Source organism: Hevea brasiliensis, chromosome 15 (assembly GCF_030052815.1).
Source record: "Hevea brasiliensis isolate MT/VB/25A 57/8 chromosome 15, ASM3005281v1, whole genome shotgun sequence".
NCBI classification, from domain to species: domain Eukaryota; kingdom Viridiplantae; phylum Streptophyta; class Magnoliopsida; order Malpighiales; family Euphorbiaceae; genus Hevea; species Hevea brasiliensis.
Window position 1 is genome coordinate 66,282,905 of NC_079507.1, and position 27,028 is coordinate 66,309,932.

Here is a 27,028-nt window from a genome sequence, read left to right on the forward strand (position 1 = left end):
GTGATCATTGTATGGCGTGGTCGTGGTTGCGCTGTGGCTGTGGAATGGCTCCGGTAACTTGGCGGAGCATCTGAGTCATCTGCTCCAAGAACGCCTGCTATGCTCTACCCACTACACCATGTGATGACTCCTCTCTCCTGTCTCTCTTCTGACTAGGAGTAAGTATATGACTACCAACCTCCTCCTCCTGAGGTCTGAAAGATCCTTGCTCTGAAGGATTAGATTTTATCAATCCTATAAAACAGACAAAGATAAATCTGCATTAGTGTCACCTCGACTCCTATATAAAGGCCCATGCATGTTATGCACACTATACCTTTCTATCTATCTATTCCTAGGAATGCTTAAACCTTTACTCTGATACTACTAAATGAGATAGAGAGAATTTAATTTTAAAGCTCTCTAACAATGATGAGGAATTGGATGGACTTAGTCCTTATATTGTATCCCCTTTCTTCTCTTGTCATCATTGATGTTTTAGGCCCAACCTTTACTTTCTATTCATACTAGTCTTTATTAAAGAAAATCCTAAAAAGAGAGCTCACTCTGCCTGCCTCTCAATGGACCACATCTATCTTATTTTAATCTTACATACTATATTGAACTATATACTAATTAATAATTATTAATTAAATTGATTTATTCAATTGTGGAAGATGCTTGTATAATGTAATTATATATGTTAAAAATTCTTAATTACTTTTTTTCCCTTGAAAAATTACAGTTATATTATTGTCTTACTTCATTCAGTTTAAATTATAATTTTATTAATAATTCAAGAAAAAACTTAATGGATCAGGTTTATTAATATAATGTTAATGGGTTTCTAAATGGTACTTTAATGAATTTATTAAAGTACACTAATTATATGTGATTCAAAAGCTAATAAGGTAATTAGTTCCTTTTGTTTAACCCAGCCATAAGATGCCTTTTCAAGCTGAAGTTGAGACATTAATTAAGCCAATTCAATTTATAATATTTAATTTAAACTTGAATGTAACCAAAACAAAATTTACACTATTCAATTTAAATTCATTACTTTAACTAAAAATTAATTTTAAATTTACTAAAAAATTTACTATAGAGAAAGATCCAAATTGGTTGTGGCAGTTTGATTTGTGTGTAGCAGATTTTGGGCTTTTTTTTAGTTGGGAACTTAGCATTACATAATTCAATGTTGGGCCAAAATTTATATATTATAATGTTATGCCTTCTTTTAGAATTAGATTAATTATAAAAAGAAATTGTCTGAAAATTTACTTTAAAATAGTTTTTATTATTTTAAAACCAATATTTTTATTAATTATACCACTTTTTAAAAAAATTTAAAGGACTTAAAGTGACTTCTGATTTTAAATGTAAAAAATTAAATTAAAATAAAAAATTTATAATTAAAAAAATTAAAATTTTAAATAAAAATATTTATATATTTTTATTATATAAAATATCATTAATAATTTGAAATTCAATCGTTATGTGTAAGCCCTAGCATGGGGTTGAAAAACAAATATGGAAATTTGGGCCTAAATCAAATAGCCTTTGTGATTTTCCGGGCTTTGGTAGCCCATATATATATATATATATATATATCCTCTCTTCCGCGCTTTCCTCTGCGAAAAAACGCCCTCATGGATCTTCTCTGCAACGCCTACTCTAATTCCTCTGATGAAGAACCCGAACCCGGACCTCAACCCAATACAGTACTTCGACCCCAGTTCAGAACGGAGTATAGAACCTTCGCTCCCCCTCCTTCGAAGCGACCCAAACCCGACAATCCTCAAAGTGAAGCTCCGATTCCCGGTAGATACATATCCAAGCGAGAGAGGGCTCTCCTCGCTCAAGCGCAAGCCGCTCCTGCCCCCGATCGCCTAGACCAGAATCCTAATCTACCTCTTCCCACTTCACCTGGTGAATCTATTTTCTTATCTTATATATAAATAAGTTTAGTTCACATTTGCTTTTTTTTTTTTCCCCTTAGTTGAAGTTACTGATCAGTTCTCGTAATTCAAGCAAAAACTGAAGTGAATTCTGAAATAATAACCCTTCAGAGCTACGAAGTTAAGATAATGATGCTAAAAGATTTGTCAAAGATAGTGTACTAGTTGATAATGTAGGGATAATAATGGACCAGCAAGATAATGACGCTTATTTTATAGGGGAAACAAGAAAGAAAAAGAAACTGGGTTTGTTTGGTGTTGCTTCAATAGCAACCATTCTGCTAGCCCTTTCTTGTGAATTCTGGACATGATTTTAAATGGAATTGCTCCTTGTGCTCAGATTCTGCCATATGCATTGTAGTTGAAGCTGTAGCACACTATACATGACAATGACTTGTGGAATATCGTAGTTGGGGAAAATTTTATTCTTGAATTTCCTTATAAAAATAATTCCTTGAGAAGTTTCCAAAATAAATGACAAGGCTGATTGATGGTTTATGCTGTAGTTGTGCCAGAATAATTCACAAGATGAAGTAATAGACCCTAGCACAACACTAAGGCATTTCCAAATTCAGTATCATTCAACTCCTCTCAACTGATGCGAAATATGTTTTATATGTAACTAACTTTCACAGTGTACGTTAAAATATTTCAATATATTATAGAGTTTATTCAGGTTTTTATGCATTGTTATATTTTTAAACACTTTGTGAAATTTCCAGCTTTAGTAGCTGAAGTTATTTCTATCGTTCTCAGTTTTGGGAAGTATTACAGATTCAGATTTACCCTGTGATATTTTGTTATCTTTGAAACAAGCAACGGGCCGTGCACAGCAAAGCCAAATATCTGAAAGGCTGTTTACATCTCTGCATAGCCACACAAAGCCTGTCAATGCTCTCAGTTGGTCACAAAGTCATGGTATGCACATTTTATTGACAATATATATTCCCCCAGTTCCCTTTTGAGTGTTGTTTCTGTCTTTAGCTGCCCTGTGAAATGTTGCATTATAACCTTGGGTGATGGGATGTGTTAGATAATGCTTCTGTAATTACAAGATTCAAATTATGTTTAGGTAATCTCAGTTTCATGGAATATTTGCCTTCATGCTTTTTTTATACATTTAGTTGGCCTTATTAATCTGGCCATTATAGTTAGTCTGCAGCTCATCTTCTTGCCACTGCTGGGATGGATCACACCATATGCATATGGAATGTGTGGAGCCGAGACCAGAAAATAGCACGAACATTTAGATTTCATAATGCTGCTGTGAAAGATGTGAAATGGTCACAGCGAGGATTATCAGTGCTTTCTTGTGGATATGACTGCTCATCAAGGTTGATTGACGTTGAAAAGGGAATAGAAACTCAGATTTTCAAGGAAGATCAGGTTATTGGAGTTATCAAGTTCCATCCAGACAACTCCAATCTCTTCCTTTCTGGGGGATCAAAGGGCTGCATCAGATTATGGGACATTAGAACTGGAAAGGTGGTCCATGAATACGTCCGAGATCTAGGTCCAATACTTGACGTTGAGTTTACCATTAATGGCAAGCATTTTATCTCATCTAGTGATGTCAGTGGAGGCAATGTTAGTGAAAATTCAATTATTGTTTGGGATGTATCACGACAGGTTCCACTGTCCAACCAGGTATGAGACTCCCCCATTTCCTCAATCCCATATCTTAAGAGTTTCTTAGTATAGCTATTCCCATGTCTTCCTTTTGGCCTATTGAAGTTTGTGTTTGCCTATGTTTCCTTAGAAAGTAACCAACAAAACCCAAACATTCTATATATTGACACTTCTCATAATCTTCTTTTAGCTAACAAAGAGTATATGTATATATATGCAGTGATCAGTCAATCTTATGCAAATCTTTAGTCATATAGTTACTCTTTTTTTTTTTTTTTTTTTTATGTGCATCTTACACCAGTTGTCTTTACCTGGAAATAGATATATCTGTTCCCTCCCTGCTCTCATGAATTGGACATTATATTTAACATCTGAACACAACTCTGGTGGCAGGGTTTGTGAAGTAATATTATTAATCGTTTTATATTGTGATAATTAGTATGATGAAAATCTGTTATAATTGCATTGATGAAATAATGATTTGTTTAATGAATCACATACTCAACAATGTTTATTATTTATTGGATAAATGCATAAGTTCAGACTTATATATTATCTAGAAGTGAATGAACACATTTGTTTTGTAATAGGGGCATCACTGAAATAAGGATGAATTTCTTGGTGATTGATGAAGGAGTAATTTAAAGGAAGAAATTGAGTTATGTTCTCTGTAGAACTGCATTTGTCAGATTTGGGATTGGGGTGTTGGATACAGGCCTATGTCTAACAAGCAACGGTCATTTTTATGTAATTATATATGAAGGACATACCTAATTATTTGCCTCCATTTTAGGAGTCTTCTGTGTTTAGCTAGAGCATGTTAATGTGGAGAGTTGGAATAATGAGTGAGAGAACGATAAGACAAAAGGAAATGAGCTAAAAATGCCATTATATAAAAGAAAATATGTGATATAGATAAGGCACATGTTTGTAAGAAAATATAGGATGGCCTTAGTTGTAGGAACCTCCAATGCTAGATGGTACTTTTGCCTTGCAGTCACAAAGTCATGGGGACGTCCATTGATTCCATCAGCAGCTTGAAATGTCTTTAAAGTTTTTAGTTGTTGAGAGCAAAATTTGTACCCATCAAGCATGATAATTTTAGAGATTGAACAGAAGGCACTCTCAGCACTGCACTACTGATACCTGTTTATGGGTGGGGAACCTGCCTGCCCCACCCAGCAAAAAACAGGGGTTTGGGTTAGTGGCAGATTTAGAAATTTTTTTTCAGGTTCAACATATGAAAATAATAATAATATACTATAAAAAATATCAAAAATATAATATTAATATCTTATAATTAAACTCGACAAAATCTAATACCTTGAAAACTATAAAAATAATTACATCATTATTAATGTTATCAAACATGCATCTCTCTGAAAACTAACTAAACAATCATTCATTAATTTATCACATATATACAATTTTGTCTGGTTAAAGTTCATTACAGAAAATAGTTACAATTGAGTTTTAAGAGTAAATAAACTTTTGAATAGTCTTAACTAATTTTAAATTTTATCAAAAAGAGGGTTCAATAATTAAATTTATAATGGGTCAATATATATATATATATATATATATATATATATATATATATATATATATATATATATATATATATATATATATAAGATCAAGGTCTTATGTATGGATACACATAACCAGGGGCTAATACAAATAAGAATCTTGCAGTACATCCGCTGCTTATTTATTTAATTTTTTGGGGGGGGCGGAGTGTGTGCTGTGTTAGGGTTTATATTCTAGACATGCACCTCTATGTATTGATCTCATATGTTAGCACGGTTCTTAAATAATTGGTTTACCTAATTAATATAGGTTTATGGATTGTTTTGGCTGCTTCATATAAAAAGGATTTGGAAATATGTATTTTGATGGTGAAGAATAAATCGGTCATCTCATATTAGTATCAAGTTTTGAAAGAGTGCAACATTATCCCTAAGCCTTTTTAAAACTCATAAATCGGTCCTTCCATTGGCATTGAGAAAACTAGTGCACAAAACATCATTGTCTAGAAATGTGGTAGAATGGGGGTAGGCTTCTTTTGGATCACTTAATGGAAGCAAAATATAATTATTCATATTATATATGTAACGAAATAGCATATGCACTAGATTGAAATAAGAAAAACCATAAATTTTTTTTCTAATAACCTATGAGTATACTAAATTAGTTTCAATTAAAGGTGTATTATATGGTTACTTGATTTTAAACAAAGTAAAATTACTTTTTCATGAAAAATAAGTTGATTTAATGAAATTTTATAATTCATCGCATTAACTTTTGTAAAATGATTTTTTTTTATGGAAAATTTATTAACTTAATGAAAAAAATAAATTTTCTTCAACATGTTAAATTATTATATTTTTCGAGACATCTTAAATTTTTAATTAAAATAATAAATATTAATTGTGAAATGCTAAATAAGTATATCTTATTTAAGTTTATGTATAGTATTTTTGAACATTATTAAAAAAAATCATATATGTTCTTTTATGTGAAAAAATTTTATTTTTTCATTAAATTAATAAATTTTTTATAATTGACTACTTTACGGAAAAAAGTATCATTTTACAAAAATTTGATAAGATGACTTGTAAAATTTGGTTAAATTACCTTACTTTCTGTAACAAAGTAATTTTACTTTATTTTAAATCAAGTAATCATATAATACATCTCAATTAAATAATGCTATAACAACTACTTCAATGCATAGTTACCATAGATTCAAGGCTCACAAGGCTTCAACCCTAACGCCTCTAAAGGAGAAAGGCAGGCAATATTCACCAGCTCCTCGCCTTATGCGCCTAGGCATGTGCCTTGTTCTAGGTGCAAGGCTCTTGAAAGGCACACCTCTATTTTCGCCTTTGGCGAGCATTTCCATTTACAAAAAGCACTACCATTCAATTCGAAATTTGTCAATCTACTAGAATCCAATATTGACACATTAGGAAGCTTTTGAAATTATTATTGGTGATAATTGGTCGCCAAAATCTCATCAAACCACCACACCTAGAATTACAAACCTCCTATATTTCCATTTTCAATGCTATCACTTTCTTATTATCTTTTTTAAAAAAAAAAAAATGTTGTATCTATATCTATTTCAAGATCTATGCCAAAAGAGAAAGGGAAAACATTATCCACTAACTTGAGAACTAAATAATACTCCTTTAGTTCTTAAAGATGATGAAACCGATTTTGAAGATAAGTATGAAGAGGATGAAGTTGTAGAATAAAAAGAAAATTATGATGCTACTCTTGATGAAAATTGAAGAGTAGTTATTTTGTAATTGGTTGACTTTAGTTTTAAGACATTAAAAGACTATTTAAGTTTTAATATATTAGTACTATTACTCATTATTTTTAGTTTTATTTTATTTGAAACTTGATGGAATATTCACATTTATTTGACTTTCATGATTTTGTTTTTGCACGTCACCTTACTCAAGTGACCTTTTGGTGCCTTAGTGCAGTTTGAGCCTTTAATAACAATGATTCAATGCTATAAAAATTCAAATCCAAAAATTTGCAGCATGTAGTAAAAATAACGACATTATTTGAGGGTTTTTTTTTTTTTGGGTGTATTGAGATTATTTGTTTTGCTGCCCATGGTTATTGATTTTTGGAATGCTAGTTTTAATTTTACAAATTGCTAATGAACCATAATTTGGACCATACAATTACAAATACAAAACGCTTGGGGTACATTTATTTCTGGTAATGCTGATTCTGTAAGTGTGAGAACTGTTTTGGAAACAAGATGTTGTTTTCAGACTGATTTGTACTTTACCCAATTTTTAAATTTAAACAAGTTTAACTATCGGTCTACTATTCAGAAGCGTTTTGCCAGATACACCTTGCACAGGCTGAAATTGTTGATTTGTCTCTAAAGCTTGATACATGCACTTGAGTAATTCATCTTAGGGGATGAGGACCTCCCTTTTCTTTTCCAGTTGGCAATCAACTAAAATTGTCCCTTGATTGTCACCTTTTGACATTTCATCTTTTCCTAAAATATATGTCCACTAGAGCTAACTTCTATCAATGGCACCACTAAAGGTCGATTGGGTTCATACTGTTATGAATTCTTTACATCTGTTATTTTTGCACAGACAATGAGTTGTGAGTTTTTTTATTTTTTAAAAGAAAATGTACTTTTTTAATGAAGGAAATGACTAGTATTCAGTGACTCTTCTACATTGAACTGTCTTTTGCCTTTACTTGTCTCATATAATTATCTGTCTCATCATGTGAAATAGAATGTCCGAAGTCATTTTATCTTTGTGGGCCGTTTGAAATCGTGACTAGAAATGCATGTGAAATTACATGAGCATTATTGAGACATTGCATTTACTGCTTCCAGGTCATGTTGACAGTAGCTGTGATGACTTTAAGCATTTTGAGTGATAGATTTAGTTTACGTGGTATGAGTGGACCATTCAGACAACCAATTGAGTGAAGCATGGACGCCTTTATGTTTGTACAGAGAAATTATTTATTTATTTGTTGGTTGGGGGTTTGTTTTGGGGGGGGCGGCCGGGCTTGTTGGTGGAGGAGTGACTAGCACATGAGTGAATTTCCTATGCATGGGGCTTTCTGGTAGTTTTGCTGAATATTAAGATAAATTTTGTGATTCTGTTAATGACCTAGTGACTGACCTACTCTTATCCTGTATAATTAGTGTAGCTAACCTAGCTCCTGATAGTAGCCTAATCCACTCAAAAGCTTGTTTGGATGCTGAGACTGCACCTAACCCAGCAGCAGATTTTACATCTCTTTTTCATCCTTTAATGAGCACTTCAGTGGCTAATGATCAAATATGAAACATTTACTAACATTGCCTTGTAATCTGTTCTAATTTCTATGATGCTTTAACTATATCAGGTTTATGTGGAAGCCTATACCTGTCCCTGTATAAGATGCCACCCATTTGATCCTTGTTTTGTTGCCCAGTCAAATGGAAATTATATAGCAATCTTCTCTTCAAGTCCCCCATTCAAGCTAAACAAGTATAAAAGATATGAAAGCCATGGGGTATCTGGGTTCCCTATTAAGTGCAATTTCAGCTTGGATGGTGAGAAGCTTGTTTCTGGCTCCTCAGATGGTTCCATATACTTGTACAGCTATAGATCATCAGATATTATCAAGAAAATCAAGGCGTATGAGCAGGCCTGCATTGATGTTGCTTTCCATCCAATAATGCCCAATGTAATTGCTTCATGTGGTTGGAATGGAGAGGTTTCTGTATTTGAGTGAGACGAGAGCTTACTTTCCACTTCATTCATGGGCAGTCTTGACTGCTGGAAAGCTGTGCCAAACAAACAAAATTGTAAGGAAAACTTTTGAAAGCAGGTGTTGTACATTATGCTTTTGAGAGTGAAAAGGAATGGTTGAAAATGTGCTACGCCACGTTTGCTCTCTTGATCATGGACAATGCAAACTATTTTGCTTCAGCTGGTTTAATTTGTTCTCTCTCTCTCTCTCTCTCCTTGTATTTTTTTTTTTCTGGCTGTCGAAAAGCTTTGCGTAAACTAAATATGCTCTTACTGAACATTTTACTTATTCCGAAAAACCGGGTGTTGCAAACGACGGTCGGAGGCCTCATGGCTCATGCATTATATTAGTTGATCAAATCAGATGTAGATTTTTTTATTTTTTGGAGGTTCAAAGTTGAAATTCCAACCTCCTGATAGCTATGAGTTGCCATTAGGCCATATCAATCGAATGGTTTAAACTTTATGTTAAACAAATTGATTCTTTAATCGGAATAAGTTTAAAATCCATCGTTAAAAATAAATTTGGCAGGGAATAAAAATTCATCTATGCTCTGGTATTTAGGCCTCATTTAATTTAAAATGTTCTACTTCTTAGGAAGTGTATTTTTTGAAAAATATATTTTCAGAGTTCTTCTTAATGGGTATGATATAAATATGCTTAATATATAAATTAACTTTCTAGAAAATAAATTTACTCAAAAACATAATAATGTCTATAATATAATTTAATATAATAAATTAAAAAATAAATTAATAAATTATAAACTTATCCTTCTTAGGTAAATTACATCTGTTACACAAGGAAAATCAAATAGCCTATTTCCTAATAAGTTAGTGTAATAATATCCCTACTCCCTAACTAATAACAATTTATTTTCTTCGAACAAACCCACTACTATAGATCCCATTTGTGTAATTGGACAAATGAAAGGCATCAATCAAATGGTTAATTTACTAGAAACAGGGTTGTGAATGTTCATTAATTTGATAATTTGCTTTCTGAAAGGGCATGGAAATTGAGGATAATGACACACCCTCATTACATCAAGTTGCACTTGAAAGAGATAGGAGCAATGCTGTCACCGTGGAAGATGATCTTTGTCCACTTCTATGAAGCTAAAAACCATTGAGATAATAGTGTCAGTGCGACTCTTGGCTCGTGGAGATTTCCACAAGCCTAGCTAGGACTCAACCCTAAACTCAATTTTGGCTCTTTTAATTTCCAATAATTAATGAGAGTGGTATTATCAGTGAATATATTTGGTTTGGTTTATCTTCTGAATACAATGAAAATTGAATAAAATTTTAACCTCAATAAGAAAGTTGCAAAAGTAAATTATTGTTATTATTATATGGGGAAAAAAGAAACTAGGTGTTGAAGGTGTTAAATATTGCTGCTGCTTATAAGGTGTAATTCAGTCTAGATACCCCTAACCCATACCTACCATTATAAAACAATTATAATATGATTGAATAGGCGGTGGTGTGGGGGCGTACTTAAAGCTGTGTTTGTGTTCATCCACCTCTGTTAATTTCATAAGAAAGAGGAGCATCGGAAAGGAGAAAAGGAAGGGGGGCCAAAAATATGCTTAAACAAGACATAATTGTGCACTTCCCTTTCCATTCTTCATGGGGGTCAATCGTAGAGGGGACAAGACACTCCACCTCCCATTTTAGATGCATTTGCTCATAGGAGCAACCATCTTCAAGCCCCTATCTTGCAACACCCAGCTCATAAACTATAACATTTATAGGTCAAGAAAACAAAAATGGCAAGAAGAAAACATAAAATTTTTAAAAAGAATTGGCTGATATATATATATATATATATATATATATATATATATATATATATATATATATATATATATATATATATATATATTCGTTAGCACTATCTAGACAAACCAGATATATATATATATATATATTCGTTAGCACTATCTAGACAAACCAGAATTCTTCAAAACATGAATGGTCCACAGCACCTCCTCAGAACTGTGTGTATTGGCAAATATGCTAATAATCCCTAATGGGTTTAATCCCATTTGAAGTGAGGAACACATTTTTGAAACCTATATTTGTGCCCATGTATGATGTATCCAAATATTATGTACATATTATATGTACATAGATTTCAAATTCCATATGAATATGTTCCCCATCTTGCTAGGTCTGAATTAAGCACCCCGACACTCTCCTTAGCTTCTCTTTTTCTCTACATCCTCCACATTCCAACACATTATCTCTCTTTTGTTCCAAAACAAAATGAGAAGAAAAGGGCAAAAATGTACCGAGAAGCTCAATGTGCAGTTCAAGTGCCATAATCAAACACAAGGAAAAGAAAAGGTAAGGTTCAAGAATATCTGCATATGGCTGCAATCATAATCTTAGAGGGAGATAGTGTGCTATCATATGCAAACTTTTCTTTCTTTCTTCGTGTAGTCGTGGTTTAGCGGATGTTCGCGGTTGCGGGACCCACCAGCCAGCCTAACCGGCGACAAGAAACGATGGGCTGAATGGTTAAAACCTTAGCAAAATATATTCATCACTAGATAGGATTGGACATGAACTCAATATGGTCTATAATGCTATGATGGATATTAATTTTGTTTCCCACTTTTCTTTTTCCGATTAGGGAACAGAAAACTACAATAGAAGAGGCATCTAAGACTATACTTAAGGATATTGGAGAATTGTTCTATTGGAATCATCATTTGAATACAATAAAAAAAAAAAAAATCTTTTCAAAAAGATGTCAAATGTGCTGTAACACAATGTAAAGTACTTAATCATGAATAATATTTTGTTATTCATTAACATGTAATAGTGAGAATTCTCATTAATATATGAATAAATTCGTGAATCAGAAACACTATTTCATTTTGCTTCGCACATTTTTAAAAGAAATAATTAAAAATATCAATTAAATAAAACTTTATTAGCATAACATACAATAATATTATTTATTTTAATTAAGAGAAAGAAAGAAAGAAAGCCATGGTAAATATGATTTGTTAATTTGCAGTTGTCTAGTTCTTTATGATCCATAATGTATCAAGGTTTACAACTTTAGATTAATGTCTATCCTCCTGCATGCTAGACCATAATCAAAACGTTTGTGCATCAACACAAAGTGTAACATATCAACCACCAAATGTACGCTCTTGATCAAGTCGTAGCCCTAAAAAGTGAGCCGACAAACTCATTTTATTGGCATCACCATGTGATTTGTGGCCATTACCAAGTCGTCCATTTGGTTGGTTCTTCTTTTTTTTTTAGCATCAAAAAATAAAACTTAGCAAAAGCAATTATGATCATGATTTTTATATTTTATTTGGGTGTTAAAGCTTCTTTTATATACCCATTTAGGAAATATTCCTTAATTGTTAGGCCATGTAGCCATTCAACGTGTTGCTGGCACTTTATATCAAGAAAATGTATTATATTTTTATCTTGTTTCACAATCGTAGACAAATTTGCATGATTACAATCTAAGCTTCAATTTAACAACAATTTTTTATGGTAATCATGTCTTAGAAAAGCTACAAATAAATATCAAACGTTTTCACTTTCAACTGTGACCAGTTCATGCCATCATCTAGACCCTCAGTCCAGCTAGAATCCAGTCCCTTTAATTTAGATTCTAAATATATATTTCCATCGTAGTACTTTTTTCTTAATTAATTATTTTAAAGCAAGACTTCATTTCAGCTTTCCACTGTCTTTTGCTTTCTTCAAATACTATTTTCAATAGTAATCTTTGCTACACCATGCATGGACATATAGTCAACTAAGTTCCAATCTACACAGTATGCATTTTACCTTTAATTATCTCGCGTCAATTAAATATTACTTTTTTTATAGGCAAAATAATTTTATTAAAGAGAAGGAAATCAATTAAATATTACTTAACACCAATTAACAAAGTCACTGTTAAAATAGGCACGTAAATCTAAAGTACACATATAAATAGTACAATCACATAGTATAGAAAAAAAGAAAAAGAATAACATATGATTTAATGTAGTTTGACCGTAAGATCTACGTCTATGGACAAGACAAGAGAAAAAGTTCCACTATGATGAAAAGAGAAAGATACAATGACTCAGAACTCTCAAATCCTAACCCCAGTGTGTTTCCCGAATATCTTACAACTCTACTGTAAAGGGCAGAATATTATAATATTTATACTAGTCCATATCTCGGGGGCATTGCCTTCTGCTACCACTATAGATCTCACTTTTTATCCCAATCGGGTCGCATTGTGAATCTTTTGTGTCAGGTCATAATTCGGATCTATGGAGACGTATCAAAATTCAAGCCATATCAAAATAACAATTCTTCCCCTTGGGTTGAATTTCCTCCATCATAAACAAAATAACCACAAACACTCTGTCTTACCATATGCTCTCGCAAGGGCACTGCTGAGCACTGCAAATACCATCCAAGTCTGGGAAATGCCTAAACTTGCTGACTAGGACTCCTTTGATCATCATATCTGCTGGATTATCATGTGTAGAGACTTTCTGCCCAACTACAATCTCTTGAGATACAATGTCCCAAATGAAGTGATATCTGACATCAATGTGCTTAGTTCATTCATGGTACATCGGATTCTTTATGAGATGTATTGCACTCTAGTTACCACAAAACATTGTTGGCTTGTTTTGTATCAATCCAAGATTACCCATCAAACCTTGTAACAATAAAGTTTCATTTACTGCCTCTACTAAAGCTATATATTCAACCTCTGTGATAGATAAAACAACTGTAGCTTATAATATTGCCTTCCAACTGATAACACTTCTAGAAGGAGTAAACAAATAACCTATCAGAGATCTCCTCTTGTCTAAGTCCCCTGCAAAATCTGAATCCACATAGCCAATAACTAAATCACTCATCTTAGCCCTATCAAATGTTAGACCAACATCTGTAGTACCCTTCAAATACCTCAGAATCCATTTCACTGCCTGCCAATGCTCTTTCCCAGGACACACCATGTATCTACTTACAACACTAACTGCATGTGCTCAGATCGAGTGCAAACCATAGCATACATGATGCTTCCAACAATACTCGAATAGGGAACACTGGACATGTGCTGCACCTACTCATCTGTTTTGGTGACATATTTGCAGATAACTTGAAATGGGCAACAAACAGAACAGTCATAGGCTTAGCATTATTCATGTTGAAACGCTTATGCACTTTCTCAACATAGGCTTACTGAGACAAGAAAAGCTTCCCAACACTTCTATCCCTAGTAATTTCCATCCCTAAAATCTTCTTTGCAGCATCCAAATTCTTCATCTCAAACTCATCACTCAACTACTTTTTCAAAATGTTAATTTGTGACATGGTTTTAGCAGCAATAAGCATGTCATTCACATATAATAGCAAATAGACAAAGGAATCATCTGAAAGCTTCCTATGATACACACAACTATTATATGAACTACGAATAAAGTCATTATGAATTATGAATGTATCAAATCTTTTGTACCACTGCATAGGGGACTATTTTAGACCTTATAAAGACTTCTTAAGTAAGCAAACATAGTTTTCCATACCTGGAATGATAAATTCCTCAGGTTAACTCATATAAATTTTCTCCTCCAAGTCACTATACAAAAATGTTATCTTCACATCTAATTACTCAAGCTTTAGATTATGAAGAGCAACCATAGCAAGTAAGACCCTAATAGAACTGTGCTTCACAACTAGAGAAAATACCTCATTAAAGTCAATTCCCTCCCTCTGAGTAAAGCCTTTTGCTACCAACCTTGCCTTATATTGAAGTGCTTCAACCCCTGAAGTGCCTTCCTTTTTCTTGAACACCCATTTGTAGCCTACTACTTTCTGTCCCTTAGACAATGGTATGAGCTCCCAAGTCTGATTATTGTGAAGAGATTCAACTTTTTCACCCATAGCACTGACCCACTGATCTGCATCTAAACAAGAAATAGCTTCTTTATAATTGCTGGGTTCAAGCACATCAACTGTCTTAGCAACTTTTAAAGCAAAAGCAACTAGATCTGTATATGCATATCTCTATAGGAGTTTAATTTGTCTTCTCTCTCTTTCTACCAGTTGCAATGCTATATGGTTCCTGTTGCTATTGCTCAGGGGCATCCTCTTGTTGATCAGGATTGTAACACCCTGAATTTTTAAATAATTATTTTATGTGTAGTTATATGATTTTTGGCTGGTTTGGCGGGCCTAGGAGAGGCAATATAATGTTGTTTTAATATAGACTTGAGGCCATTGGATTTAGAAGTGTTGTTTGAGTTGCCTTGCAAGTTGGATAGATCCTAGATATAAGGGAAACTCTGTCAAATTTTTAACATAAATTTATGATGTTTCTGACTCTTTAACTTTCTTATTTTATTTTAATATTAATAAATTCATGGATATAACTGTTTAGGTGATCCAGGTCAACCCTCCTACTCCTTTGCCCAGCTGCCTCAGTAATCTCCAGCTAATCTGTGAGTTTATATTGATTTTATTTATAATTTCAATATTATTATTATATATTCAAGGTATGTCCATGCATTCACTTATAAATATATGTATATAGCTAACTATTAGGTACGATTTGTATTGCATTTTTATTTGATGAAACTGTTGTGGGTGTCGCCTTAAGATAATTCGAAGTTGTGTGAGTGTGTCGACGTGTGTGTGGTGTGATATTGGATATGAGTAGGATGGGTAGAGTGGCTGGAGCTTGACTCTCTAGGACCCAATTCTTTTTGTGGATAAGTCGGCGTGAGTACAGCTTTGAGTTGATCTCACTAACTCTCGTATTTGGATTATTAAGAGAAAGTCTGGCTCGAGCTGATCTCACTGACAGATGTTGGAATTAAGAGAGCTGTATAAGGGATCAGCTCCCATATATATATATATATATATGATTGATGTGACACATGGGTGTGTGAGTGCTTCAAATTATCTTTTATACGAGTATTGTTTGAATTTGGTTGAATATATTTGTATATGTTGCATTTCATACTTAGGGATGCATTAGCCTTAGATAGTCATAGAAATTGTATTTAAAATCAATATCATACTCTATGAGTTAAACCCTTACTCCCATTTAACTATTTTTCCCAGGTGACAGGAGGGCTCTGTGAGATTAACCTGCTTTTTTTCTCGTAGGTTTACTAGCAGAAGTTTTTATTGTTATTTTATCTCCTTGTTTTATAATTTAGAACTCCGCATGTATTAATAGTGTTCTAATTTTGATTTGGAACTATAATAGTTTATTTCCTTGGAGATGTAAACATATTATATGGTTATTTTGGTATGTATGGAATGAATAATTGCTTGGATTAGGGAGCTGAGCTGCCATTGGATTATATATGTTTGTTTGAGGATTGTGAGGGTGAGCTACACTCCCCAGATATTGATATAATATGATTACAGGTACGGTGAGCCAAAAACTCCCCATTAGATAGGCCAGTTTATAGCTAGACTCTATCCGGTTATTTTCTTAAAATTGGACTTCATTGATGGGCCTTATGGTTGGGCTATAAATAGTTAGGCTTACATGGACTTTGGGGTCTTATGCCGACCCAAGTCTAGTGCCGGTCCGACCCGTGGGATCTTGTCATGATAAGGATCTTGCACCTTATCCTTTGAATCATTGGATTGAACTGCTAAAGTATTAATCTTAAACTTGACTTGTTCTCTGATACCGTGATCTGATTCTGCTATTGACTTCTCTTTCTAACTATCCAATGAAGCAGACTCATTAAATGTCACATCTCTGTCGATAATTAATCCTAAAGACTTTGGATTATTGCACCACAACCTGTAGCCTTTCACTCCAGATGCATACCCTAGAAATATATATTTTCTTACCCTTGGCTCAAGCTTACCATCCCTCACACAAGCATAAGTAAGGCAACTAAACACTCTTAGCTGAGAGTAATTAGTAGGTGAACCAGATCAGATCTCAAAAGGAGTTTTGTACTCAATAGCTGTAGATGGAGATCTATTAACCAAGAAATATGCTGTATTAATTGCTTTAACCTAAAAATCCTTTCCCAATTCTAAATGTGAGAGCATGCTTCGTGCTTTGTCAGAAAGCATTCTGTTCAAGCATTTTGCAATACCATTCTTTTGTGGTGTCCTTACTAAAGTGTGGTGTCTCACTATACCTTTATTGCTGCATAATGCATCGAACTCACAATTGCAAAATTTCAATCCGTTATCAGTTCTAAGATGCTTGACCTTTTTTCCTATCTGCTTCTCAATCATCATCTTCCATTTTATAAAGGTTGAAAATACCTCATTTTTTATTATCAGAAAATGTACCTACGCCATCTGAGAGTAATCATCAATCAAAGTCATGAAGTACCTAGCACCGCTCTTGGAAGGGATTTTGTTAGGACCCCATAGATATGAGTGGATATAATCCATCGTTGCATTAGTCTTGCACATTTCCTTTTTATCAAACTTCACCCTGGTCTGTTCACCAAACATACAGTATTCACAAAAGTCCACAGATTCTGTTTGTTGTCTATCCAATAAATTCGGCTTGCTCAACACAGATAATCCTCTTTCACTCATATGACCAAGACGTAGATGCCACAATTGAGTCTGATTCTAATTATTGCTTCCAGATGCTATTGCAGCTTCTCCTGAAACTATACTGCCCTAAAGAAAATACAATCTTGAAACCAAATTGCTTTTCATGAGTACCATAGAGCCCTTACACACTTTGAGATCTCCATTCTTTGCATGGTATTTGAATCTATGAGAGTCAAGTGTCCCAGGAAAAATCAGGTGGCTCTTCAGTCCTAGAATATGCCAACTCTCTATAGTTCTGACAATGCCATCAAACATCCTCAATCTGAGGTTACCAGTTCCTTCCATAGGTAATGCACGATCATTGCCCAGAAACGCCTTACCACTCATCTATTTGTAAGTGACAAACCAGTTTCTGTATGGACACATTTTATAAGTAGCACTAGTATCAATAATATAAGAATTTTGTCCATGATCTAAACTCACAGATAAAATTTTCCCAGCACTGTCATCACCATCAAAATTGATAAAACTGTCAACCACATTTGTAGATCTTTCTGGCTGCTTTTTCTTTTTATTTTTTAACTTGGGATGGTCTCTCCTGCAGTGACTTTGCTCCTCGCACTCAAAATAGTTAGCCTTTTTCATTTTTGACTTAGATCTGGCCTTAGATTTCTTCCTGCTGGAAGAACCCTCCCTTTTGTGTGTTCTTCCTCTGCTCAACAAACCTTCCCCCTTAAATCTTTCTCTATTCTTTGGAAAATTCTTTTTCAACTCCTTCGATTTTAGAGAATTACTAACATCGTCTAGTGAAATAATGTCTTTCTCATACAACAGAGTACAACAAAAGTCTCATAGAAGGGTGGCAAAGAACATAACACAATAAGGGCCTAATCCTCACTATCAATATCAATATCAATATTCTTCAGGTCCATAATAATTGAATTAAATTTATCCAAATATTCTTTAATGGGCGTACCTTTGCTCATTCTCAGATTGTAAAACCTTTTCTTCAGATGCAGGCGGTTGGTCAGCGACTTGGCAAAGTATGATTCCTTTAATTTCTTCCATGCTGTAGACCCTGAGCTTTCACTAGCAATCTCGCATAGGAAATTATCAGTTATACTCATAAAAATCGCACTCTAGGCTTTCTTCTTCAGATCAGCTTTCTTAGCCTCTTTCATATCTTCTGGAAAGTTATCCTCTATTGCTTTCCATAGAACTTGTAAGATCAAGGAATAGTTGATTTTAATCTTCCACAGATTGAAACTCGATCCACCATCAAACTTTTCTATCTCATACTTTGTTGAAGATGACGCTATATATAAACCCTAGATTTTACGTACAAAGCTCTGATACTAGTTGGTTAAAATAGGCACGTAAATCTAATGTACACACACAAATCGCACAATCACACAGTATAAAAAAGAGAAGAAGAATAACACAGGATTTAATGTGGTTTGACTGTAAGGTTTATATCCACGAGCAAGATAAGAGAAAAAAAAGTTCCACTATGATGAAAAGAGCAAGATACAATCACTCAGAACTCTTAAACCCTAACCCCAGTGTGTTTCTCGAATATCTTGCAACTCTACTGCAAAGGACAGGATATTATAATATTTATACTGGTCCATACCACAGGAGCGTTGCCCTCCACTATCACCATAGATCTCACTTTTTATCCCAATCCGGTCGCATTGCAAAACTTTTGGGTCAGATCACAATTTTGATCCATAAAGACATATCCAAAATTCAAGCCACATAAAAATAACAGTCACTAAAATAACAAAATTAATCTTACAACTTGCATTGATTAATAATTACTTGCAAATGCATATAAATCAATAAGTTTCTTTATTATAATATAGAAAATCAAGAATACAAAATCTAATCACAGACATTTCTTTAAATAAATAAAACCCTTGTGGCTAACATGATAGATAGATATAAAACACTTTGTTGCTAGTTGGTAGCAAGTGGAGGATAGGGCAAAAAATTAATAATTAGATATCATCCCGATCAAATTGTGAAATGAGAGTTTATACTATAGCACAATAATTGGAGATATGTTATAGTCACTGCTGCATACACTCCTCAATAATTCTAGATTCTTCCACTGGCTGGGAATGACTTAATAAAAGCCACATTAAGAGTGTTCCCTAAATTTTAGCACACCTAATCGACCATAGTGGATAAACAGTTACTGGATAATCTGCACCATACACACGTTTTTATCAGAAACAAAGAGCAGAAGCCCATGAAGATTAACAACCAGAAGCACTTATATCCTCAAAAGAGTAAAATTATCACTATCCATGAAAGTGAAAGGGCAAACAGGCACGTTCAAAAGGCCAAAGTTAACGGAAACATTTCCCTCTTTTTTTTGTTTTCCTTTTAATTGTTGCTAAGGATAGTCATCCATCGATAAGGACTTGACTTGCCCCCATGATTAACATCCATGTTCCAATAAAGAAGTTCATATTTGTTTGCCCTAGTGTTCAATCTTAAGGGTGCACAAAAACTTTTGGCCTAGTAGATTTTCCATCAATTGATGTTATGTGATTACCATGCTTCATTTATAGAATTGTGATACTAAATTTTAATTTAGTGACACTAAAATCATTTATAGAACTGTAAAATTTCAAGTTCGAAACTCAATTATTCAAAATTAGTTAAATTAAAAAAGAAATTAATATTAATCTCTAATTTATATTTATGATATTTTCCTGTAAAAATATTTGATCCACTGACTATTTCTACTTGTATTCCAACCAAATTGCAGGGAAAAAAAAGCATGTGGGAAAAAGGAAGTAATATATTTGAGACTTGCAATAATGGTATAGTAGACAGAGTTATGAAGTGGAGAAACGTATAGCATTTATTTCTTTGGAATCCATAAACATAAAGAGTCGTTTTCCTCTATGTAGTTTTAATTTTTAGTCCATTTAAGTAATGTTAAAGGACATTCCTGGATTATGGTTCGAAGCAAGTACCTGCAGCTCTTTGTGTATCCATACATTTCACGTCTTTACAATTTCATTTCAATTTTTATCTTTGTTTTGTACGCTTATAATCATCATCATTATCTTCTTCTTGGCGTCGGTAAAATCCATTCAATTTTCAGTGTCGTTAACCAAGGTAGTTGGTTTCTGTTGTAATTCTAATTCACAATTAAATATTATTTCTAGTTTTTTCCAGAAATATTTATGTAAAAGGATTAATTAGAAAATTAAAGTTAATTCCCAATCTTATCATTGTAACGAATAATATTATTCGCATTAGAATCACAATGAAATATTTTTAAGGGTTTTAATACCATATATTATAACTTAATTACAGTTGCTAGCATATTTACCTCTTTTAATTCAACTATCTTCATAGAACTATAGAAGTATTTTTTTTTTTTGTAATTTTTATTTTCATATGAATATAATGAAATTTTTTTTCATAAAGTATGGATATGATAATAAATGATGTGAGATATTCTGTCAGTATTTTATTTTAATAGATACGGGAAAGGAGAAAAGTATTAGAGAGTGAAATAGAAAAGAAAATAATATTGAGATAATTAAATTAATTTGTGTAGCTTGATTGGTCTTCTTTTACTTTAAAATCTAGTAAGGGAAGAAATTTTGAGTTCTAATCTCCCTATCTATTTATTCTAATATTATAGTTACCCTCCCGCTTAAGAGATGTAGAAAGGATCATGGGATTTTTTTTGTGGTTAAAAGTAATTTTACAATTTTTATATATTAGAATTAAAATTTTTAAAGATAATTTTAAAATTGTATTATTCATATCAATTTAATATATTAAAAATAAATAATTGTAAAATACTTCCAACAGATGAGAGAACGAGTGCTTTCATTTCTAATAATTGCATGGATCCACGAATTTTTGTTTTGGGACATAAGATCATTGCCCTGGAATATCTAAGAATAAGCCACAGTTTTCCCGCTTTCAATACGCTTCTTTGCTTATGATTAGTTACTTTTTCACCTGAAGAAGATAAAAAGATTGCAGCACAATAATGAAGCAAGCAACCAAGTTAGTAGACTAGGGTTTCCAAACTCATAGAGGGTCTTTGGATCAATCATGACACTAAATGGAAGCTGAGCTTCACCTTCACTATATATGGCCAGTGATTAAAATTAAAATCAAAACTAACTTATATAATTTATTTAAAAAAAAATAAATAAATATGAGATGAAAACATTATCTCCAAACCCGCCCTCTCCTTTTCAAGTGTCAAAAACAAGAAGCCATCTTTATGCTTTTTACCTTGACTACTGTAAGCCTAAAAACGAAAAAATAAAGTTGATTGTCCACCAATTTTAAGAGCTTATTACTTACATTTAATTAACTTAGTTCTTATTTAGTTAGAGTAATTTAATTCAGAAACTCTAATTTTTAGAAAGTTTTAAAATTTAATTTGTTTAGTTGATTGTAACATTTAACTTCTTAAAAAGTTAAAGCTCTCAATTCCTTCACTTTCTAAAAATAATTTACTTAATTCAACCCAAAAATTATTTTATGAGAAGTTCACTTTTCAAAAAGTGAGCCAAATAAAGTCTTATATAATATTTTATTATAAGAAAATAATGTTGTGATATTTTATTATAAGAAAGTAATATTGTGATTTAGCATTGCATATCTTTCACGTACAAAATAAAAAGCTCACAATAAATATTTAGTTTATAATTAATTTTGAATTTTTAATTAAAATGAAAATAAAAACATCCACCAACTAAATTTATATATAATGGACAAATTTTAATTTAATATAAAAAGTGTAAAATAAATGGGAAAAAAAAAAGATTAGGGCAAGATCCTGGCTTAACGATCCCGCGATGAATAATGCATGGATTTGATAAAAATGTCTCCCAAATACAAGTGTGAGTAACATTATCTCTGGCAACATGATTTTAGGGACCACATTATTGGTCTCTTAAGTCTAGTAATTGCGTGTGTTTTGTATCATATGGGGATTGAGGCCTTCTTCATTCCCAGACATACCATTCTCCTACTATGATTCATCAAATGTGAACACACGTGCCTGCTTTTCTCTAATCATCTTTATTACCTTCATAATTCATTTTTGTTATTCATTCAAAATGAAATCCTTAAAATTTCTTATGGTACAAAATCAAATTTTCATTACTCAACATATATTTCTTATCCAAAAATACACATTCCTATATGATTCATAATCAATTAATCCTATAGGCAAATAGTAATTTTTTATTAAAATTTTATAAGAATTTAATTTAATTTAATTGATTTATTTATTTTTATTAATTCTTATGTTTAGAATAGAAGATTTTTTTAAAAAACTTAAAAAATTCATTTTAAAAGAAACATAAATCATATATGATTACATGAAAATTAACTATTTTATTGTAAATAATTTATTCCAAATGAAATATAAGAGTAGAAAGATTAATAGTTAATAAAAAATAGGGTATTTGAGCAAAAATTTTTTTTTCTATTTTTTTAACCACTTTCACATTTTTTAATTGTATTCATAGTGTTTAATATTCTTATAAATCTCATTTCTTTTTTTTTTTTTTTTTTTTTTACATTCAATCTTTAGTTGCCAATTTTCCTCGAGATGTTAAAAGCAGAAAATAATAAATGAAAATATCTTGCAATGGGAAAGTCAACCGTCAAAGATTTGCATTACTGTGTGTCCAAAAGCCCCTTGCTCACACCATGCACCCCAATTGGGTTCGGCCCTTCCTGCCTCGGCGCACCCACTATGCATACCTGCTCCTGCTCCTGCTCCACTATATATTTTTTAATAAATATTAGATTTAATCCTTTTATATATATATACTTCTTTTTATTTAGTTTCATAAATTGCTCTCTTTTAATTTTGTTGGGTTTCTAGCCATCCGATTGTGTGATTGGCATTGACTTAATGATAAATTCAAGGGGTTGATATAGACCATCGTCCTCTTAAAATTTTAAATTTTAATTGAGAATGTGTTGAATATGAATATATCTTAATTATTATTTTTAATAAGTTCTACTAAAAAAACTCTAATATAAATTAAAAATGTTTATGCTTATTTATTAATTCAATTAAATATAAAAATTTAATCAATTCATATTCTAAAAATTAAAAAAAAAATTTACTTAATTAAAATAAAAATTAATGATTTATATTTTTAAATTTTCATTTACTGAATAAAAAATAAATTTTAAAAATATTTAAATTGTGAAAAAATATATTAAAAAATATTTAAATTTAAATGTTATATGTATTATAATTTTCTTACATTTAAATGCAGTTCAACTTCCTTCTGTCATTGAGGCTTAAATCTAGATATTGCGTCCTTTGTTACGTTGCCTTTAGCCAAACATATATTTCAGATGATTTCAGTTGCATTCATTAATTCATACACGTGGCAAAAGTGGAGACTCCTTGGTGGAGAGCCAGGTGATGACGTGGCAATGACTTGAGCTTGAGAGTTCTTTTACCCAACAAAATTTCTCTAGGGTTCTGGGGAAAAATATATATATTTTTCCAAGTGGACTCAAATGACATGGGCAATAGGCGTGAACTTTCGGTGATCGCTCTCTGACCTGGCGATTTCTTTCTTAAAAACTCCACGATCGCCAATCAATAATTTCTCCTTTTAAATTCAAACTTTCTTTTTCTGAAAGATTTTTCCATTTCAATTTTTCTGCAAGTATCTTTTATTTTTATTTTTATTTTTAATGCATGTTCATTATAGAGATCGATTTACTCGGTTTAACTTCTTCATCATTTAGGCACTGTGTGTGTTTTTTTAACGATGTGTTTGACTCTGAAACATCAAATTTTGACGATAGAAATGTTAGGTAACAATTATCTCCCAAGTTCAATGTAGATTTTCCAAGCATAATATATGCTGTTGGGGCATCCTTATCAAAGTGATTGTTGAAAAAATAAGCCAAAGAAACATACTTTTCATGAAAAAGTCAAAATTTGATATAAAAATTAATTTAATTATATTGTCCAAATATCAAACTTCCAACGCATTATGAATCACAAAATTCCTTTTCAGCATTAACCTTTGCAAGTTATTGACAATTTGCGCGAAAGCGTAATAAGACAATACAATAATAATATATGTCAACATTAAACTTTACAACATTAACAAGTAGAGCTAGCTAAAAGCCTAAAACTGTTGACAATAGCTTTCCAAATGCTCACCAAACTTACTACTTACAAAGCAATATTAATTCCACATTCCCTCTTGGGTGAGTTTCTTTGTTTCTGTCCAAATGCACTTTCTTGCTACCCTAAAAAGTCCCAACAATGATAAGTGCAAATTTCAGTTATGGGTCTATTCCATCATCTTCTAGTGCCATGTTAGGTTAACCATTTCTCCATTTTTCAACTACATGCACTATATATGCCTAACCATGTTCACATACTTGTATATTATTTTCAATTCAACGATTTATTAATCTTTAAAATTTTTATTTTTATATAATTATAAAAATAATTATTTTTGTACTTCATATGAAATTATCCTTATATATTTTTTTATATTTCTCTTTTTATTCACATGTGAAAATAATTATTATACAAAAAAAAACATATAATTGATTAAAAAAAAAAACTACGTAAGGGTACAAAACTCCTATTTGTACATGTGTTGGTCTATTAAGTTAGACAGCTAGCTAGCAAGTTTTTTTTTTTTAATTTTTTTTTGGAAAGATAGTTCATTAAATGGCAGGAATAACCAGAGCAGAGATTACAGCTCGAGTTTGGAGTAGGGGATTATACACAAAGTCCCCATCATGAAAGGTTTTTGCAGCAATGGTATGAGCTACCGAGTTACAGGTCCTAGTAATAAAGCAAAAGCTTTTGGATTGGAAATCTTGACCAAGGACCGTAATATCATGCACTATTCCTTGCATTGATAGTGGGGTAGGAGAACCCAGAATGCTTTTAATGACTAGCCGAGCATCTCTTTCGAAGATCATATGGATATTTTTAAGGTATAATTATATTGTATTTCCTAGCATATAGGTAGCTAATTTTATGCATTTTGATTAGTTTCATTAGTTTTTATTAAAGTAGCTAATCTCTACTAAATTTCGTATTTTTTGTATCTTTTCAGGTTCTAAAGGAAGACCAATGCATAGAAGTCAAATAGACAAACTTTGGGAAAAGGAAAAATAGGGCAAGCTACTGCACCAAAGTATACAGGTAGTGTACAAAGCAAGCCAGACCCGTGTAACCTTTTGACAATGGAAAAATTGAAGGAGGCATGAAGAAAGGACCTTGTGTACCTCACAAAGACCCGTGAAACCCTCTGGACATCCGAACCTGAAAAGCCAAGGGAGAAAGGCAGTACATGGGCTATGTACTTAACCCTGTGTAAACCTAAAGACCCCATGTAATCTTCTGTCTCCCATTTGAGAGAAGCTAAGTGTAGTCCAGAAACTTACACGCCCTTGGGCCGTGTAGCGCCACACGAGCCATACACTATGCAATAGCCAGGATTCTGATACGATTCTAACTCTACTTTTCGCATGCCGAAAAGACTTCTAATACTCTTGGGACTCTAAAACATAACTCTAAGGTACCTAATATAAATACCAGAAGATCAAAAGCAAGACAGACACACACCTTCAAGAGAAGCCCTTTTTAATTCATTTTTAGCCTAGTAAACACTAGTCTTCCAAACCGTCTGAAGAGAAACTGCATCAGGAATCAAGAAGGAGATCTCTCAGCCAAAGTTCCACAAGTCCAAAACTGTAGAATATTTTTTTTGAGTTTTTTTTTTTTTTTAATTCTTCAGATTGCTTTTATGTTCTTTTACTTTAAATACAGTATGTTCGTTAAACTCACTATGAGTGAGTAGTTTCTTTAATTTTGGAATTAGGAGAGTAGCACTTCTAATTTCTATTATGGATATATATTAAGTTTATTTAGTGGAATTGAGTCTTTTGCTTTGATTCAATATTTTGCATTCTTAATGTACGCTATGTATTGGTACCCACTTAGTCATGATATAGGATACTAATTGAAGAACTGAAAGGTGAATATTAATATTGAAAGTCAGGATTTTGAACTTAGAAAATCTGATCTAGTGATAGGCTGACATACTTTGTGGAATTTCATAATTAATCAAAGATCTTAAAGGGTTTTAATTAAGATTGATCACCACGTAAGTAGGGTTCAGATTAATTAAAATATATCTTAAGTGCTTTGAGAGAGGACCTAGGATACTCTAAGATTAATTTTCATCAAAGTAACAATCCTCAATCCATTGAATAAGCAAGATTAAATCTATAATAGGGTTAAAGTGTGAACTCTTAATTCTTGAATTATTTCTCTCATAGATTCTTTTGAATTAAAATCTTAGCTTTATTTTCTCTTGTTTCCCAATATTCTTGGCAGTAGTTTAGATTCAATCTCTTCATAACTTTGGTAGTTTAAATAGTTAAAATTGATGTCTAGCTTAGTACTTACACCTATAAATTCCTCATATGAATGATACTCTACTCATCACTGTATTACCTGTTTGCGATCCGTGCACTTGCGGGATTGTAAACCAGCAAACAATTACTTTGGAGAACCCTTTCGTCTTTGCGAGAAGAACAACCTCCTTGCATGCCATACTCTTT

The 27,028-nt window shown here is 32.3% G+C and overlaps 1 protein-coding gene across 1 annotated transcript; it reads left to right on the forward strand.

Annotated features, from left to right (window-relative positions):
- The first annotated feature begins 1,574 nt into the window (after positions 1-1,574).
- On the forward strand, positions 1,575-9,053 carry LOC131173814 (uncharacterized). Its single transcript, XM_058136322.1, has 4 exons — positions 1,575-1,908; positions 2,694-2,855; positions 3,100-3,584; positions 8,475-9,053. Exons 1-4 carry the CDS (start codon positions 1,629-1,631, stop codon positions 8,844-8,846), a joined length of 1,299 nt encoding a protein of 432 aa, XP_057992305.1. The 5' UTR covers positions 1,575-1,628; the 3' UTR covers positions 8,847-9,053.
- The last annotated feature ends 17,975 nt before the right edge of the window (positions 9,054-27,028 follow it).

Coding starts and splice junctions, on each gene's coding strand:
- LOC131173814 (XM_058136322.1), top strand. CDS start 1,629: ATGGATCTTCTCTGCAACGCCTACTCTAATTCCTCTGATGAAGAACCC. Junction 1,909..2,693: donor ACCTCTTCCCACTTCACCTG/GTGAATCTATTT, acceptor TATCGTTCTCAG/TTTTGGGAAGTATTACAGAT. Junction 2,856..3,099: donor CAGTTGGTCACAAAGTCATG/GTATGCACATTT, acceptor GTTAGTCTGCAG/CTCATCTTCTTGCCACTGCT.